This window comes from Leucoraja erinacea, chromosome 10, assembly GCF_028641065.1.
Source record: "Leucoraja erinacea ecotype New England chromosome 10, Leri_hhj_1, whole genome shotgun sequence".
Classification (NCBI taxonomy): Eukaryota; Metazoa; Chordata; class Chondrichthyes; order Rajiformes; family Rajidae; genus Leucoraja; species Leucoraja erinaceus.
In genome coordinates this window covers 61,683,410-61,703,879 of record NC_073386.1, presented here as the reverse complement: position 1 = coordinate 61,703,879, position 20,470 = coordinate 61,683,410, and the positions used below count along the sequence as shown (strand labels likewise).

General features: G+C 46.7%; 1 protein-coding gene across 1 annotated transcript; it reads left to right on the top strand.

Moving 5' to 3' along the window:
• The first annotated feature begins 1,809 nt into the window (after positions 1-1,809).
• Positions 1,810-15,443, top strand: LOC129701295 (tumor necrosis factor ligand superfamily member 6-like). Its single transcript, XM_055642462.1, has 4 exons — positions 1,810-2,225; positions 2,342-2,381; positions 4,832-4,888; positions 14,231-15,443. The coding sequence occupies exons 1-4, from the start codon at positions 1,989-1,991 to the stop codon at positions 14,632-14,634; spliced, it is 738 nt and encodes a 245-aa protein (XP_055498437.1). The 5' UTR covers positions 1,810-1,988; the 3' UTR covers positions 14,635-15,443.
• Positions 15,444-20,470: the final 5,027 nt, after the last annotated feature.

Genomic DNA, 20,470 nt, shown 5'->3' with positions numbered 1-20,470 from the left:
AGCAACTTTGAAGCTAATTTCTGAGTGTCGTAATCTTAACCTAGAATTGTGGACCACTAATTGTTAACTCTTTTGCCTCTGCAAGCTCAAGATATGACAATTGTACTCATGCTTTTGCTCACATTCTTGTGGTTATTCCTCACACAATCTGTTGCTCACTAACAGCAGACAGCAGGAGCAATTTCTGTTTTTTAATATTAGTACATTAATATTTGTATATTCGATATACGCATTCTCTGCATATCCATGTGGCTCTATAAAAGCTTCTTAAATGCCACTCTCGCATCTGCCGCCACCACCACCCCTGGTAGCATGTTCCAGGCACCCCCTCTCCCCTCCCCTCCCCCCCCCCCCCCCCCCCCCTCTTTCCTCTCCCCATTCTCTCCCCCCTTCCCCCCCTTCCCCCCTCTCTTCCCCCCTCTCTCCCCCCTCCCCCTCCTTTCCCCCCTCCCCTCCCCCCTCCCCTCTCCCTCTCGCTCTCCCTCCCCTCCCTCCTCTACCCCTTCCTCCCTCCCTCCCTCCCTGTGTTTGGAGGATGGTTAGTGTGTGTGTGACTCCGCTGGGCCCCCTTGCAACTGTGCACTGAGGGGACAGGACCCAACTAGCCCCCGTTGGTCTAGTCTCCTTTAAACTTTGCCCCTCTCACCTTAAAGCCATACCCTCTAGTTTTCGACCCTGGGTAAAAGGTTCTGACTGTCTACCCTATCTATGCATCTCATAATACTATATACTGCACGACATAATTATGACTGATAACTCACATAGCTGTTGGATGGTTTAAAGCTGAATAGGATGTAAAAATTAATTTAGGACTCGATTGTGCACTGGTCACATCCACATTCTTGATCACCTCCCTGCAAGCACCTTGCCAAAAAACTGCCCACAACATGTATTATATCGGCATCATTCACAAAATGCTGGAGTAACTCAGTGGGTCAGGCATCATCTCTGGAGAAAAGGAAAAGGTGACATTTCGGCTCAAAACCTTTCTTCAAACTCAAGAAGGGTCTGAAGAAGGGCCTCGACCTGAAACGTCACCTATTCCTTTTCTTCGGAGATGCTGTCTGAGTCGACCCGCTGAGTTAATCCAGCATTTTGTGTCTTTCTTCAGTGTAAACCAACATCTGCATTTCCTTTCTACGCATGATATTGGCATGAGGACTGCACAGAGCTGTACAGCACAAGAACAGGCCCTTCGGCGCACAATATCTGTGCCTAACATAAGGTCAAGAACGTCTCTCACCTACCTGAGCATAGATTTTATCCCTCCATTCCCTGCATATCCAAATGCCTGTCCAGAAGCCTTTTTAATGCCACGATATCAAGAACGGGTTCCCTCACCACCAACCCTGGCAGCTCACCTCCCTCATCATCTTCTATGTAAAAAAGTTGCCCCACACATCTCCTTTTAACGTTACCCCTCTCATCTTAAAGTGATGTATTGTCTTTTTGCTGACTTGGATAGCACGCAACAAAAGCTTGTTACTCTGCCTTGACACATGGTGACCATAAACTAAACTGTAACTCAGTGTTCCAGTCCACAGAAGTCTACTCTATTTAAGCCTCTTGTAATGTTATATACTTCGATCAGGTCTCTGAATGTGTGTGAAATGTCAAAGCTGGCCGAATATTACTTATGATAGTTTTCTGATGCATCACAGCCACGAGTGGCTGAAGTCAGCTAGTGCAGAAACAGCTAGAAGGCGCAGACCACAAGCCTGAGGTGCAAATGTGCTCGGTTGATAGAAGGAGCAGTGTCGGTCGGTTGTGCATCATCTGGCCAGCGCTTGGAAATGTCTGTTCACACTTCAACATAGGAGGGGGGGGGGGGTTGTGTACGTGGGCACAGACGGAACAGAAACTCAACTATAAAAAGAAGCTCCCACAACTCGGTACTCGATTCTGAAGAGTGGAGGATTACTTTTGCACTGAGAGCAGTGAATTCAAAGGGGAACACTGCTCTGAGGGCTTCTTTGGTTCATTTGACCATGCAGCGGAATTACCCCTATCCTCAAGTGTTCATGGTTGATGGCAACCCGAACCTCAATCCCTACATGCAAGCCCCCGTATGGACTTTGCCCACTATCAAGAAGAGGAGAAAACTGGGCTGCAAGACAGTGGGCTCGGTTCTCATTCTCAACTTGGTGCTGCTGGTATTGGCGTGGCTTGCACTGGGCTCCATCAAACTGATTGAACTTCAGAGGGACATCAAAGAAATCAAAGAGGTACGATGACCATGCGGAGGAGGACTGATGGGTTAAGGCTGGTGTGGTGCAGTTGAGGGAGGGATGCAGGCAGCCTGAATGGGAACTTGCAAACTAACCATTTCTCTTTTTATCAGGATCATAAAGAGAAAGGTCCATATGCAGAGAAAATTGTTGGTAAGTTGGAATGGCTTAAATGCAAAATGTCACATGCATTGATCTAGTGGACAAAGCGTTTAAAGTGAGAGAGGAATGATTTAATAGGAAATTACTTTTTCACTCAGAGGGTGGTGGGTGTATGGAACGAGCTGCCAGAGGAGGTAGTTGAGGCAGGCACTATAACAGCATTTAAATGATATTTGGACAGGTACACGGATAAGGACGGTTTGGGGTATCTTGGTAGGCTTGGGCAAGTTGGGCTGAAGGGCTTGTGTCCGTGCTATATGATACTATGACTCCTTGACTTGCAAATGTGATCTGATGCTTCTCAGGACAATTCACAGGATCAAAGATTCCTGTTATTTTTGCTGGGTGGGATGGGGGGAAAAATTGAGATTCAGTGTTGCCCTGGACTGCATTGAGTGCATTGAAACTTGGTATTATATGATGCAAAATAAATCTTTTCAATGCTATATAATGCACCTGATAAAGTTGAAGGGAGACCAGTTAGCTGTAGATAAAATTATGAGATGCATAGATAGGTTAGACAGGCAGAAACTTTTCCCCAGGGTGGAAATATCATATCTTAAAGGGACGCAGCTTTGGTGAGAGTGGTAAAGCTGAGTGGGGCAAGATTTTTTACACAGAGGGTGGTGGGTGCCTGGAACACCCTGCCAGGGGTAGTGGTGGAGGTAGATAGAATAGCGGCGTTTAAGAGACTTTTGTATAGAAACATGGCCACCAGAGGGCGCTGACGATGGCAGCCTCGTCAACAGTCTGTTTGTCTTTTTGTCTTTTTTTGTTATTTTTAGTGCGTTTTAAAAGTTAATGTTCTCTAGTTTGTTTTATGTGGGGGTTGGGGAGGGCGTCGGGGAAAACATTTTTCCAATCTCTAACTTTGCCGGAGATGCGATTGTTTTCCGGATCGTATCTCCGGTCGCTCTGCGGCCTAACATCATGGAGCTGGCGGCCTTGCTAGAGACTGACTTTGAGCCCCCCCCCCCCGCGAGGACGTGGACTTACCATCGGAGTCGATCCTTTCCCTTGCCCGGGATCGATGCTCCAACCGCGGCCCGCGGATTTCACAATCGAGGAGCTCGCGGTCTCGGGTTGAGACCGATGTCAGGAAGCTCCAAACTACGCAAAAGGTTCAACCAGTCCTGACCCTGGCCCGATCGCCCGGCAGGGGGTAGATGAGATCCCCCCCGATGCAGCAGCTTGATCGCCCCGACACGAGGGCCCAAGTAAGGTCGTCCCGTCAATGGAAGTCTCAAGGTCCCCGACTGTGGGAGGACAAAGAAGGGAAGAGATGAACTTTTTTTCGCCTTCCATCACAGTGAGGAATGTGGAGGAGTCACTGTGGTGGATGTTTATGGTAAAATGCATTTTGTGTGATCCATTGCTTTTTATTAGTATGACTGTATGGCAAATCAAATTCCTCGTATGTTGCAAAACATACTTAGCTAATTTGGTTTATACTCTCTAGAATTTAGGAGATTGAAAGGGGATCTTATAGAAACTTACAAAATTCTTAAGGGGTTGGACAGGCTAGATGCAGGAAGATTGTTCCCATTGTTAGGGAAGTCCAGGACAAGGGGTCACAGCTTAAGGATAAGGGGGAAATCCTTTAAAACCAAGATGAGAAGAACTTTTTTCACACAGAGAGTGGTGAATCTCTGGAACCCTCTGCCACAGAGGGTAGTTGAGGCCAGTTCATTGGCTATATTTAAGAGGGAGTTAGATGTGGCCCTTGTGGCTAAGGGGATCAGGGGGTATGGAGAGAAGGCAGGTACGGGATACTGAGTTGGATGATCAGCCATGATCATATTGAATGGCGGTGCAGGCTCGAAGGGCCGAATGGCCTACTCCTGCACCTAATTTCTATGTTTCTATGTTTCTATGTTTCTAATAAAGTATTATTGTGATTATGACTATGACTATGATTATGACTATGATATGCAGGGAATGGAGTGATATAGGTCATGTGCAGACAGATTTGGTCTTGGCATCATGTCCAGCACAGACATTGGGGGCCGAAGGGCCTGTTCCTGTGCTGAACTGTTCTGTGGTTTATGGTCTATGTTCTAAAAAGCAAATATAACATTGAAAAGGGCAATTGGCAAATTAGTATCGAACATAATGGAAATTTGCAAAAGAAAGGTCACACTAACTTTGATATATTTTCTGAATTACGATAGATAGATAGATAGATAGATAGATAGATAGATAGATAGATAGATAGATAGATAGATAGATAGATAGATAGATAGCCTTTTATTGTCAGAGAGTGTTGGGATTAAATTCAACACAATTCATGCATCTTTAGAATAGTCAAATCAAGTAAGCCATGACCTTTGCTGCAAAGTCAGTGGGTGATCTAAAGCTGAGCTGGTGTTTGCGCAGAGTTTGATATAAGATGCTGTTCTGCCTCTTCCTGTTGTGGGCTCATTACTTTGTGCATTTCACAGGAACTCGGAACGTGACAGAGTCACCCAAGAACCTTAAAGCTGCAGCGCACCTTACAGGTTAGTAACAACTAACTCAAGTGTCCCTGCCAACAGTGGAATAAGATGGATGCCTGGAGGCACAAGTTAGTGCTGATGCTTGCAACCTTGCATCGGACACAAAGTGCCGGACAAACTCAGCAGGTCAGGCGCACAGTGGCGCAGCGGTAGAGTTGCTGCCTTACAGCACCAGAGACCCGGGTTCAATCCTGACCACGGATGCTGTGTGCACGGAGTTTGCACGTTTCCTCTGTGACCGAGTGGGATTTCTTCAGGTGCTCTGGTCTACTCCCACACTCCAAAGACGTGCAGGTTTGTGGGTTAATTGGCCTCTGTGAAAGATGGTCCCTAGTGTGTAGGATAGAACTAGTGTACGAGGGTCGCTGGTTGGTGTGAACTCGGTGAGCCAAATGGCCTGTTTCCACGCTGTATCTCTAAAACTAAAACTAAAAGTAATCTCTGGAGGACATGAATAGGAGACATGTGTAGGAAGGAACAGCAGATACTCCAGAGATGCTGCCTGTCCCGCTGATTTACTCCAGCTTTTTGTGTCTACCTTTGGATGGGCGACATGGTAGGCTGGGACTCTTCTTCAGGTGGATGCCTGAGAAGATGGAGACTGATTGGGAGACTGAAAGTGAAACAGAGACCAATGGAAGAGACTAGAGAAGTAAGATGAAAGAGCAATGAAGCAAGGAATATGCAGAGTAGAAAGAAAGGTGGAAGAGGCGGAGGGGAATGGGAGGAGATAGGGGGTGGCGGAGTTCAACAAGAGAAATGTAAAAAAGACTTGGGGGCGACACGGTGGTGCAGTGGTAGTGTCGCAGCCTCACAGGGCCAGTGACCCGGGTTCGATCCTGACCACGGGTGCTGTCTGTAGGAGTTTGTACGTTCTCCCTGCGCCAGCGTGGGTTTTTGGCTGGGAGCTCTGGTTTCCTCCCACACTCCAAAGACTTGCAGGTTTGTAGGTCAATTGGCTTGGTAAAACTGTAAATTGTCCCTAGTGTGTGTAGGATAATGTAAGTGTGCAGGGATCGCTGGTCGGCGCAGACTCGGTGGGCAGCAGGGCCTGTTTCCGCGCTGTATCTCTAAACTTAACTAAACTAAACTGGACAAGAATAAATCTATGAAATGAAAACAAAGCAAATATCTTGAAGTCACCTTCCTTTCGGTTGATTCGAATCAATAGCAGGTGATGCTACACCTTCAAGGATGCCATGAATATCCAGTCAGGCAACAGCACGCAATAGATCTTATTGCTTGCAAATTTGGCCTGAATAATGATATCAGAATTCAGCCCACTTAGGCGGAAAGAGTAAAGGATTTTAGTTTTGCTGTCAATGGGAAAGATTGCTTACTTACTTACTAATTGCCTATTATGCCTCCTGACATGTACGGCAGCAACAAAGGTCCTCCACTCCTGTGTGTTCTGGGCTAGCTTCTGGACACTACCCCAGGTCAGGTCCATTGTTTTCATTTCATCCAGTAGTGTTGATTCCTTCAGTTGCTGCTTCCGTAACATATTTGTTTTATGAGGCAGGGTTGTTAGCCCCGTGCTCAACCTCCAACCTGGAGGACCAGTGGGTCGCTCTTCGTCTCACCTCTACCCTTCGACCTGTCCAGCATGGGAGACCCTAACAGGAGACAAATCTCCCACTGGCATAGCTCTAGGGGTCACTGAGACACACAAGCTCCCCGACCACGACAAGGTTGCAATCCACCGGGCAGGGGAAAGATTGGACCTCAAAGAAATACTCAAAGTATCCATGAGGATGGAGAATGTCGATCTAATTAATAGTGGCATTTAAGAGACATTGGTGACGGTTGTCAGGCGTTACGGGGAGAAGGCAGGAGAATTGGGTTAGGAGGGAGAGATAGATCAGCCATGATTGAATGGCAGAGTAGCCTTGATGGGCCAAATGGCCTAATTCTGCTCCGATCACATGAGCTTTATAGAATGACATTATAGAAACATTGAAACATAGAAACATAGAAATTAGGTGCAGGAGTAGGCCATTCGGCCCTTCGAGCTTGCACCGCCATTCAATATGATCATGGCTGATCATCCAACTCAGTATCCCATACCTGCCTTCTCTTCATACCCCCGATACCTTGAGCCACAAGGGCCACAACTAACTTCCTCTTAAATATAGCCAATGAACTGGCCTCAACTACATTCTGTGGCAGAGAATTCCAGAGATTCACCACTCTCTGTGTGAAAAATGTTTTTCTCATCTCAGTCCTAAAAGATTTCCCCTTTATCCTTAAACTGTGACCCCTTGTTCTGGACTTCCCCAACATCGGGAATAATATTCCTGCATCTAGCCTGTCCAACCCCTTAAGAATTTTGTAAGTTTCTATTACTTATGATTTGGATACACACAGAGATATGCAGGGAATGGAGGGAGCATGGATTATGTGCAGGCAGATAAGAGAATTGGTCTTTGCATCATGGTTGGCACAGTCAATGTGGGCCGAAAGGCCTGTTCTTGCGCTGGGATATTTTCTATGTTTGATATTCTAACACACCAGGGGGCGCCGTTGATAAATTAGTTCTTTGAGATTTCACAGTGTGGGTGGAAGATTGTTATGTGCGGTCGGTTACAACAACCAAGTTTTGTTAAAGAAAGAATGAATCACGATGGCACGGAAAGAGTTGAAGGGAGACGATGAGAGAGAAGATGGGAAAATATCAAGAAAAACACCCGTGGACTAAAGTAACTGCAGGTGCTGGAACCATGAGCAAAACACAACATAGTGCTGGAGTAACTCAGTGGGGCAAGCAGCATCGCTGGAGGACATGGACAGGCAACATTTCGGGTTGGGATCCTTTGTCAGACAGGGTAGGTGGGTGGATAAAGGCCAGAGATGAAAAGGTGATTAAAAAGGCGTGAGACAAGGAGAGAAGGGGCATGATATGTGGGGCTGGACGATGGGTTGAAGGGTTTAAGAAGGAACTGCAGATGCTGGACAATCGAAGGCAGACAAAAGAGCTGGAGAAACTCAGCGGGTGCAGCAGCATCTATGGAGCGAATGAATTGGCAACGTTTCGGGCAGAAACCCTTCTTCAGATGAGTTTTAGGGGACAGGGGAAGGAAAATGTTGGTGGGGGGGGGGAAATAGTAGGAGAAATAGGTGGACATCAAGTGTAGGAAGGGACTGCAGATGCTGGTTTACATACTGAAGCTAGATACGAAATGCAGGAGTAACCCGCTGAGTTACTCCAGCATATTGTGGCTATCTTGGGTGGATATTAAGATGGGTTATAGTTAAGGTAGGGGGGAAGAAAAAAGTAGGAAGAGGTTGCTGGTTAGTTACCTAAAATTGGAGAATTCAATGTTCAAAGATAAAAGCTGGACTTTCCCTGTAGTTAAATATTTCCACTTTCCACTTTAGCATTCTCTTTGTAATAAAAATCAATACTGCTGCAGTACCGCCATCTTTCCACTAGGTGTCTCTCGTGTGTCGAAGTGAAGTGTAGGAAGGAACTGCAGATGCTGGTTTAAACCGAAGGTAGATACAAAATGTTGGAGTAACTCAGAGGGACAGGCAGCATCTCTGGAGAGAAGAAATGGGTGACGCTTCGGGCCGAGACCCTTCTTCAGGCTTAGAGTCAGGGGAAAGGGAAACGGGAGATATAGACGGTGATGTAGAGAGATATAGAACGATATCAGGGCTGCCAACATTGGGTGAGAGTTGTGAGTGAGAACTTGCAAGAGACCAAGCCCGAGGGAGCATAGCGACCGGGTTGGGGGGGGGAGGAGGAGGGCGGTGTCCCCCCTCCCATTGGAATTGTGCAATATGGTGCATACTGCAGCGAATCTTATAACTTACACTTGAATACAATATATATGCTTTAAATTGGATTGGAGCATTTTTGAAAGGGAGGAGGCTGTGTGATCACTGATGACTGGCCTTGGGGGTACCCGGTGAGGGAGTGGAACAACCGAGTGGGGAGAGGGTGTGGAAGAAGTATGTCCCCCCTCCAAGGGTAGGAATTTTTTGAAATTTGATGTATTAAAATCATGTTTTAGTGCACTGTAGAAGTATGATTTCAATGTTTTTTGTATTTTTAAGAGGTAACTTTATCCACACAAAGGGTGATGGGTGTATGGAACAAGCTGCCAGAGGAGGTAGTTGAGGCAGGGACCATCCCAACATTTAAGAAAAAGTTAGACTGCTGCATGGATAGGACAGGTTTGGAGGTATGGACCACAAGCAGGTAGCAAAGCTGGGACATGTTGGCGGGTGTGGGCAAGTTGCGCCGAAGGGCCTGTTTTCACACTGTATCACTCTATGACTACATTATACCTCCACCATGCATGAATGATTCAAAATCAAGTGATCGAGTTTTATTGCCATATACTCAAGCATAGAAACATAGAAAATAGGTGACGGAATAGGCCATCGGCCCTTCGAGCCAGCACTGCCATAAAATCAGTGCCTCTTTCCTGTTTTTTCCCCATACCCCTTGATATTGTTAGCCCCAAGAATTAAATGAAACTCTTTGAAAACATCCAGTGAATTGGCCTGTACTGCCTTCTGTGGCAGAGAATTCCACAGATTCACAACTCTCTGCGTGAAGAAAGTTTGTTCTCATCTCAGTCCTAACTGGCCCCCCCTTTATTCTTAAACTGTGACCCATGGTTCTGAACGCCCCCAACATCGGGAACATTTTTCCTGCAGTTACAGTAAGTGAAAATCTAACAGGCAAGCAGGATGCTTTCTGCAACCACCCCCATTTGAAGTCCACAATCTTCAACCGTTTCTACCCAGTGCTTGGTACTTACTTCCAGCAGCCACTGGTTGTCCTCCAGGATGCACTCTTTCTCCCCTCAACCCCTTCTCTCTCTCCCCTCCATCTCTCTTTCCCCTCTCTCTCCCCCCCTCTCCGCCCCCTCTCTCTCTCTCATCTCCCTTTCCTCCTCTCTCCTCCTCTCTCTCCCTCTCTCTCACCCATCTCCCTCCACCTCACTCTCCCCCTGGCTCTCTCTCTCTCTTTGCCCCCCCCCATCTCTCTCTTTTTCCCCATTTCTCTCCTCCCCCCTCTCTCCCTCTTCCCCCACTCTCTTTTACCACCCCTCTCTCCCATTCTCTCCACCCCCTCTCTCTCTCTTCCCTCTTTCGTCCCTCTCACCCGTCTCTCTTTCTCCCCCTCCCACCTCACTCTCCCCCCCTTTCTCCCCCCTACCTCTTTCCCCTCTCCCTCTTCTCTCTCTCCATTCACTCTCCCCCCTGTCTCTCCCCCCTCTCTCCCCCTCTCCCTCTCGTCTCCCTCTCCTTCCCTCCTCTCTCTCCCTCGCTCCACCACCCTTTGAAAGTCTGTCCCTTCGGCACAGAGACTCTCGTGGCAGCGGCGCTTCAGACGCCTCCGACGGCCCGGGACACTCGCACTGTCCGCAGTTCTCAGATCGGCTCGCCTGCCCTGTTCCCGCAAAAATGAATTGGAAAATAAAACACGCGGTTTTCCAGGTTACGGGCCGAAAACCCGTATATTGCATATTGGGAACAGTTTGCAAAAGATCTAAACACACTACTCGTATTTATACTTAATTTATGGCCATTCCGAAACCCCCCCCAGGTTTTACAACTGATTCACCTGGTTAGTTCCAACTCCGGCTGCTTGGTTGGATGTGCAGTCGGCGGCTTCACATCCAACCAAGAGAAGAGGCGCGACGTCACTCACAGCCGCCAACTGACGCGCTTCCCCGGACCGCACGGATCCCTGGCACACGGCGCTAAGGGACAAATTGCGCAGGGACTGAGCTCAGCATGAGAACTCGGTCGTGAGCGTGAGGGCATGAGAAATTGCTGCAGGGCGTGAGTCTCACACCGAAAGCGTGAGAGTTGGCAGCCCTGCCGATATGCAAAATGAAAGAAATGCAAAAATGTAACGACGGTAAAAGAAACAGACCACTGTTAGCTGTGTGCCAGGTGAAAATGTGTTACAAACAATGAGACTCAACAAGACGACTTTGAAGCTGGTACGACTTGGGTGGGGAAGTGATGGAGAGAGAAGGGATGTAGGGGTTACTTGAAGTTAGAATAATCAATAGTCATACAACTGGGTTGTAATATTAAGTGAAGTTCTATATATAAAAAACAAAATCATTGGTGACTGATTCTAGCAATGGAATCAGAAAACATAAGTAAAAGTCTGAAAGTTCGATCCAGACCTCTGGTGCTGTCTGTGCGGAGTTTGCACGCTCTCCCTGTGACCTTGTGGGTTTCCTCGAGGTGCTCCGATTTCCTCCCACATCCCAAAGATGTGCGGATTTGTAAGTTAATTGGCCCTCTGTAAATTGCCCCTGGTGTGTAGGTAGTGGATGAGAAAATGTAGGGAGAATGTGTAGGAAGGAACTGCAGATGCTGGTTTAAACCGGAGATGGACACAAAATGCTGGAGTAACTCAGCGGGCCAGGCAGCATCTCTGGAGAGAAGGAATGGGCGATGTTTCGTGTCGCGACATTTCGGGTCTTGACCTGAAACGTCACCCATTCCTGCTCTCCAGAGATGCTGCCTGTCCCGCTGAGTTACTCCAGCATTTTGTGTCTATCGTTGAGGGCAGCAAGGTGGAGCAGTGGTAGAGTTGCTGCCTTACAGCACTTGCTGAGCCGGATCTATCTGTGCTGTATGTGCTGTCTGTGCGGAGTTTGTACGTTCTCTCCGTGACCGCCTGTCCAGCTGAGTTACACCAGCATTTTGTGTCTACCTAGTGTGAATGGAGTGGATGGGAAAGTGGGATAACATAGAACTACTGTGAACGGGTGACCGCTGGCCAGCGTAGACTCGGTGGGCTGAACAGCCTGTTTCCATGCTGTAACACTAAACTAACCTGAACTAAACCATCAATCGCCATCACGGCTCACATCCACATTCTCAACTGAGCTCCCACACAGCTGTACATCTCAAATCCCGAGCTCACAGTTGGTGCACCACACCAATGGTGGGAGAGACCTTCATTATAATTAGATGTTTGCAGCATCACTGGAGGACATGGATAGGTGATGTTTTGGGTTGAAGTCATTCTTCAGATATTCTCTACTCTGAAGAAGGATTGCAGCCTGAAACGTTGCCCACCTAGGTCCTCTTTATGCTGTAGGAAGGAACTGCAGATGTTGGTTTGCACTGAAGATAAGCACGAACTGCTGGAGTAACTCAGCAGGTCAGGCAGTATATCTGGAGAGAAGGAATGGGAGATGTTTTGGGTCAAGGCAAGACACTTCTCCAGAGAAGCTGCCTGTCCAGGTGAGTTACTCCAGCATTTTGTGCCTATCCTCCTAAATGCTGTCTGATTCATTGAGGTACTCCAGCACTTTGTGTTTTTTCTCCTCAAGATTCCAGCATCTACTATTCCTTGTGTCCTACATGGATAAGCAAGTTTCAGGTTGGGACTCTTCTTTAGACCGTCCTTCTGAAGAAGGGTCCTATCAAATGTTGTCCAGAGATACTGCCTGTGGTGCTGAGTTACTCCAGCACTCTGTGTTTATTTTAGATGTTGATGAGATGCATTTATCGAACAGATGCTGAGCACTAATGACCAGGACTTATTGTTCCACATCAGTAATCACATGTTTATTTTAGGTTAATTTAGTTTAGAGATACAGCATGGAAACAGGCCCTGCAGCCCACCAAGTTCACGCCAACCATTGATCACCCATCCACTAGTTCTACACAATAGGGGCTATTTACAATTTAGAGAAGTCAATTATCCTACAAACCCGCTCATCTTTGGGAAGTGGGAGGAAACCGGAGCATCCCAGAGAAAACCCACAAGGTCACAGGGAGAAAGTGCAAATTTCGCACAGACAGTACCTGTAGTCAGGATCGAACCTGGGTCTCTGGAGCTGTGAAGTGAAACACAAAATGTCCAGGCTCATAATTTCATAAGTTCTAGAAGCAGAATTGGACCATCTGAAGGAGGGTTTCGACCCGAAACGTCACCTATTCCTTCGCTCCATAGATGCTGCCTCACCCGCTGACTTGCTCCAGCAATTTTTGTCTACCATCGTTTTTTCCAGCATCTGCAGTTCTTTCTTAAACAAAGAGTTAGACCATCAAATACATTCCGCCATTCAAGCAAGGCTGTTGTATATTTCTCCCTCAACCGCATTCTCCTGCCTTCTCCCCACAAACCCTGACACCCGTATTAATCAAGAACCCGTCAATCTCTGTCTTAAAAATATCCGTTAAGTTGGCCTCCACAGCCTTCTGTGGCAATGAATTCCACAGATTCACCACCTAATTAAAGAAATTCCTCCTCATTTCCTTCCTTAAGGTATGTTCTTTTATTCTGAGGCTATGACCTCTGGTCTGAGACTCTCCCGCTAGTGGAAACAATCTCTCCACATCCACTCTATCTAAGCTTTTCACTATTCAATGAGTTTCAAAGAGGTCCCCTCATCCTTCTAAACTCAGTGCCGTCAAACGCTGCCACTCATTCCTGGGATCGTTCTTGTAAACCTCCTCTGGACCCTCCCCAGAGCCAGCACACCCTTCCTCAGATATAGGGCCCAAAACTGTTCACAATACTCCAAATGCGGTCTAACCAGTGCCTTATAGAGCCTCAGCGGTACATCCCTGTTTTGTACTCTAGCCCTCTAGAAATAAATGCTAGCATTGCATTCATCGATTCAGGGTGGGAGATTGCAACCTTCACGTGGTCCACCCTGTTTCGACCAATGCAATCAACCCGATGTGCACTAACAAATAGACAAATAGAACAAGTTGACCTACAACTTTAGGCTGTGCACGCCATACGCAAGAAGAAGAAGTCTATCGATTCGACTAGCAAGTTAGCTTTTTGAGGTTAATTGTGAGGCTGGTGAATTTTGCAGTGAAATTGGTTTGCCAACAGTCATAAAACACAAGATACATGAAACAACTAATTTCTTTAATTAAACATAGAAACATAGAAAATAGGTGTAGGAGGAGGCCATTCGGCCCTTAGCTGGCACCGCCATTCATTGTGATCATGGTTGATCATCCCCAATCAATAACCCGTGCCTGTCTTCTCCCCATATCCCTTGATTCCACCAGCCCCTAGAGCTCTATCTAACTCTCTCTTAAATCCATCTAGTGATTTGGCCTCGACTGCCCTCTGTGGCAGGGAATTCCACAAAATTAACAATTCTCTGGGTGAAAAAGTTTATTCTCACCTCAGTCTTAAATGGCGAGCCCTTTATTCTAAGACTGTGGCCCCTCGCCCAACATTGGGAACATTTTTCCTACATCTAGCTTGTCCAGTTCTTTTATAATTTTATATTATAAACAAACATTGTGTTGTGTTATTGTACTGGGTTGCGTTGTGTATAATTTTGAAATGCATATTACTAATCTTTATTTGCATTGGGTTTATTACAGGATATTATAACTCTGATTACACCAACCCACTCATGTGGAATCACCAGACGGGCCATGCCATCATCAGAGGTGTCACGTACAAAGACTGCGGTCTGGTCGTCAACCAAACTGGACTCTTCGTCGTTTATTCCAAGATCTACTTCCGAGGATATAAATGTGAACGCAGGAAGAATTTGGAGCACATCCTATTCAAACGGTCGACTCGCTATAGTAAGGACTTGATTCTGATGGAATCTGAGAAGACGGACTACTGTTCACTGAATTATAATAACTGGAACACGAACAGTTACCAAGCAGGAATTGTCACCCTTACCAAAGGAGATTCCCTCTATGTTAATGTGTCATATCCAAGGCTAGTTGACTCTGATGAGTCCAAAACGTTCTTTGGACTATATAAGCTTTAACACATTGTTACTAATTTATACGTTGATGAATAGCTGAAATCATTTTATTTAAACTCAAATTAAAAGAATGCATTCCATCCACACATGTCCCAACTCCAACAGTTAAGGTCTTCACCGCAGTCTCCAAATGGGAAAATCGTTCACTCCAAACATCCCGTTTTACTGAGACGTCGGCATGGTGACGCAGCGGTAGAGTTGCTGCCTTACACCGCCAGGTTCGATCCTGACTCTGGGTGCTGTCTGTGTGGAGTTTTTCTCCCTGTGACCACGTATGTTTTCTCCGGGTGCTCCGTTTCCTCCCACACTCCAAAGACGTGCAGGTTTGTAGGTTGATTGGCTTGGTAAAAATTGTAAATTGTTCCCCGTGTGTGGGATAGTGTTGGTGCACAGGGTGATCGGTGGTCGGCACGGACTCGGTGGGCCGAAGGGCCTGTTTCCATGCTGTATCACTAATGTAAAGTAAATCTAAAGTAACATATTGGAGACCATCAGGCTATCTTTAATTTCACTTTACTGGACTTCACCTTGCACTAAACATGATTCCCTTTATCCTGCATCTGTATATTGTGGACATCTTTAGTGAAATGTCTAGTCTTTTCACTGACTGGATAGCACCCAGCAAAAACACAGGTTAATTGGCTTCTGTAAATTGTCCTGAGTGAGTAGGATTGAACTAGTGTACTAGTCAATGTGGACTCGGTGGTCGGCACCGACTTGGCGGGCCGGAGGGCCTATTTCTGCGCTGTGTCTCTAAAACTAAATCTAAAATTAATCTACTCTCCATGGCAACTCCATGGATCGTAGCTTGTGATCGTAGCTTGTAGGGAGGAGGGCATAATAGGAGAAAGAGGGACTCAGGTATTTCAAAGCCATGATTCTTCTCTCACTTCGACTGTTTCTTTGTCCACAAAGGCAGGCAGATTATTATCGTCAAATCTGTGCAGTAGGTTTTGCGTTTCCAATGTCAAGGTTTTTATATTATTCCAACGCAGAAAAAAACCCATCTGAGCAAAACACGGTGGCGCAGCGGTAGAGTTGCTGCCTCACAGCGCCAGCGATCCGGGTTCGATCCTGACCTCGGGTACTATCTGGGTGGAGTTTGCATGTTCTCCCTGTGACCACGTGGGTTACTCTGGGCCCTCCAGTTTCCTCCCACATCCTAAAGAAGTGGAGGTTTGTCATTTAATTGTAATGTGTAGGGAATAGATGTGAAAGTGGATGTGAAAGTGAAACATAGAACTAGTGTAATGGGTGATCACTGGTCGGTGTGGACTCGGTGGGCCGAAGGGCCTGTTTCCATGTTGTATCACTAAACTGAACACAGGATTAGGCAGATCTGGAATTATTTTGCTCTTCGGACTCACTCACACCTTGAAATAAAATTAACCAATGTCGTTTTAAAGATCGCAACGCCATTTTAAAATAATCTGCTTAGATTGAAATTGTGTGCAATGCGTTTGGCTGTGCATACCATGTAAAATATTATTTTTGAATGTGGAGAGACCTCCTGAGAAACAGACTGTTGTGTGCATTGGACCTGGTCTCAATCAACTAATCATTTAGGATTCTTCCATCAGGAAAAATAATTATCTGTGGCAGCAAATCAGTGTCCTGGTGAATAATGTCCTTATTAGTTTCATGTCTCTTCGAAACACAGCACATTTTAATTTTATTGGTAACCAATTTGATGACAAAGATTTGTGCAATACTCAAATGTAGATCGTAGCATGTACATCTTATATATTTTTAGACATTTATATATGACAAATAATTTATAAATAAATCTCAGTTTTCGGAAAAGATTTCTGACTGAAGTGTGGTGAGAATTTAATTTAAGACTCATCAGTCTCGAATGTTTAATTGCCATATGCGGTGATAGGCAACTGAACCATCCTGTCACCAAATGGAGAGCGGATCTGAGCTACCAATGAACTAATTTCGGAACGGCACGGTGGCGCAGCGGCAGAGTTGCTGCCTCACAGCGCCAGAGACCCCGGTTTGATCCTGACTGCGGGTACTGTCTGTACGGAATTTGTGCGTTCGCTCAGTGACCGTGTGGGTTTAAACCAGGTGCTCTGGTTTCCTCCCACAGTCCAAAGACACGCGGGTTTGTAGGTTAATTGGCTTTGGTATAAATTGTAAATTGTCCCTAGTGTGTAGGATAGTGCTAGTAGGCGAGGTGATCGCTGGTCAGCGTGGATTCGATGGGCCGAAGGACCGGTTTCCATCTCTAAAGTAAAGTAAATCTAAAGTTAAATAATGGGGATCCTCAGACTATCTTTAATTGGAATTTACTGGGCTTTATCTTGCACTAAACATTATACCCTTTATCCTATAACTCTTCACTGTAGACATACTGTAACAGTGTAAAATTATAACAGTCTAAAGTGCTTGATTGTGATCATGTCTAGCATTTTTGCTGCCTGGATAGTGGCAACAAAAAAGCTTTTCAATGTATCTCAGTACACATGACATTCATGAACTAAACTAAACGACAGAACAATGAAATTCTTAATTGCATAAGCATAACAGGCCTGTAATCACAATACGCTGATAATCTATCTATCTATCTATCTATCTATCTATCTATCTATCTATCTATCTATCTATCTATCTATCTATCTATCTATCTATCTTATATTAAAACTGTGTGGCTGCCGCCTGGCGTCCGTCCGGCTGCCTTTCTGCCTTTTATTCGTTCCATCGTGTGATGTCACAATGCCCAATGCTCGCAGATGTCCAATTGGAATGGATCCATTTACATGTACGGCTTCCGGCTGCCTTTCTTCCTTTGATTCCTTGCCATGCCGAATCCAGACGCAGAATCGCCGAGATCTTTTCCATATCGGTAGAGATTTCACTTTTCTTTAAAAGTATCCACTTCTGATTACATTTCGTCGTGTTTATGTACACTTTTTTAATCAAATACTTCTCCCCCCACCCCAAATATTTCAAAAATAAACTGCCTTCTCACCCATAGAAGCAGCCCCAGCCCCAACCCCTGGTGAACGTTCCATCGTGTGATGTCACAATGCCCAATGCTCACAGATGTCCAATCGGAATGGATTCATTTACATATGCCTTTGCAGGAGCACCAGCACCTGGTGAACGTTCCATCGTGTGATGTCACAATGCCCAATGCTGAAAGACATTCTTGCCATAGAGGGAGTACAGAGAAGGTTCACCAGACTGATTCCTGGGATGTCAGGACTTTCATATGAATAAAGACTGGATAGACTTGGCTTGTACGCGCTAGAATTTAGAAGATTGAGGGGGATCTTATAAAAGCTTACAAAATTCTTAAGGGGTTGGACAGGCTAGATGCAGGAAGATTGTTCCAGATGTTGGGGAAGTCCAGGACAAGGGGTCACAGTTTAAGGATAAGGGGTAAATCTTTTAGAACCGAGATGAGAAAATCATTTTTCACACAGAGAATGGTGAATCTCTGGAACTCTCTGCCGCAGAAGGTAGTTGAGGCCAGTTTATTGGTTATATTTAAGAGGGAGTTTGATGTGGCCCTTGTGGCTAAAGGGATCAGGGGGTATGGAGAGAAGGCAGGTACAGGATACTGAGTTGGATGATCAGCCATGATCATATTGAATGGTGGTGCCGGCTCAAAGGGCCGAATGGCCTACTCCTGCACTTAATTTCTATGTTTCTATGTTTCCCTCTCCTCACCCCTCTCCCTCTCCCACCCATCCATCTCTCTCCCACCGCCCTTCCCTCTCTCCCCCCCCCCCCCTTCCCCCTACCCCTCCGTCCCTCTTCCACCACTCCCCCCCTACCCTCCCTCCACACTCTTCCACTTCTCTCTCCCCACACTCTTCCACTTCTCTCCCCTTATCCCACCCCTCTCCCTCCCCCACCCCTCTCTTCCCCTCCCTTCACCTCTCTCCCCCCCCCCCCCTTCCTCCTACCCCTCTGTTCCACCACTCTCCGTCCCACTTCCACCACGCCCGCTACCCCTCTACCCCTCCCTCCCTCCCCACTCTTCCACTTCTCTCCCCCTTCTCTCCTCCCCCCCCCTCTCCTCACCCCTCTCCCTGTCCCATCCCTCTCCCCCCCCACCCCCTTCCCTCTCTACCCCACCCCCTTCCCTCTCTCCCCCGTCCCCTTCCCCCTATACCTCTGTCCCTCTTCCATCACTTCCCCTACCCTTTTCCTCCTCCCTCCCCACTCTTCCACTTCTCTCCCCCCTTCCCCCTCCACTCTCCCTCCCCCACTCTTTCCCCCCTCCTCCCCCCACCCCCTCTCCCCCCCTCCCTCCCTCTTCCCCCCCTCCCCCACATCTCTCTCCCCATCCCCCTCTCACACCCCCCCTACCCCGCTCTCTTTTCTCTCCCAAATCGGTCCCGTTTCCTCCTCCTCCTCCTCTCCCCCTCCCTCCCCTCTTCTCACCCCCCCTCCCCCCCACCTGTGTGTTTGGGGGGTGGTTAAGGTTAGTGCGAAGCTGCAGCCCCCCCTCCCCCCCACCCCCCCCGCAAACGCTCATTGGGGAAACAGACACAACGGGTCTGCACTTGGTCTAGTTATATATTAAAACTGTGTGCCTGCCGCCTACCATTCAACTGCCTCTGGCTTTTGATTCGTTCTATCGTGTGATGTCACAATGCCCATTGCTCGCAGATGTCCAATCGGAATGTATCCATTTACATGGACGGCTGCCCGCCTCCTTTCTTCCTTTGATTCCCTGCAACTCCGAAACCAGCCGCAAAATCGCCGAGATCTTTTCCATTTTGGCAGAGATTTCACTTTTCTTTCAAAGTATCCGATCCTCGTTACATTTCGTCGTGTTTAAGTACACGTTTTTAATCAAATCCTTCTCCCCCTCCAATATTTCAAAAATAAACTGGCTTCTCACCCATAGAATCAGCACTAACCCCAGCCCATGGTGAACGTTCCATCGTGTGATGTCACACTGCCCGATGTTCACAGATGTCCAATCGGAATGGATTCATTTACATATGCCTTTGCAGGAGCACAAGCACTTGGTGAACGTTCCATCCTGTGATGTCACAATGCCCAATGCTCAAAGACATTGTTGCCATAGAGGGAGTACAGAGAAGGTTCACCAGACTGATTCTTGGGATGTCAGGACTTTCATATGAAGAAAGATTGTATAGACTCGGCTTGTACTCGCTAGATTTTAGAAGATTGAGGGGGGATCTTATAGAAACTCCTGATTACATTTTGTCGTGTTTATGTACACATTTTTAATCAAATCCCTCTCACCCCCTGCCAATATTTAAAAAAAAAACTGGCATCTCACCAATAGAAGCAGCACCAGCCCCAGCCCCTGGTGAACGTTCCATTGTGTGATTTCACAATGCACAATGCTGAAAGACATTGTTGCCATAGAGAGAGTACAGAGAAGGTTCACCAGACTGATTCCTGCGATGTCAGGACTTTCATATGAATAAAGACTGGATAGACTCGGCTTGTACATGCTATAATTTAGAAGATTGAGGGCGGATCTTATAGAAACGTACACAATTCTTAAGGGGTTGGACAGGCTAGATGCAGGAAGGTTGTTCCAGATGTTGGGGAAGTCCAGAACAAGAGGTCACAGTTTAAAGATAAGGGGGAAATCCTTTAGGACAGAGATGAGAAAAACATTTTTCACACAGAGAGTGATGAATCTCTGGAATTCTCTGCCACAGAAAGTAGTTGAGGCCAGTTCATTGGCTATATTTAAGAGGGAGTTAGATGTGGCCCTTGTGGATCAGGGGGTGTGGAGAGAAGGCAGGTACAGAATACTGAGTTGGATGATCAGCCACGATCATATTGGATGGTGGTGCAGGCTCGGACCGAATGGCCTACTACTGCACTTAATTTC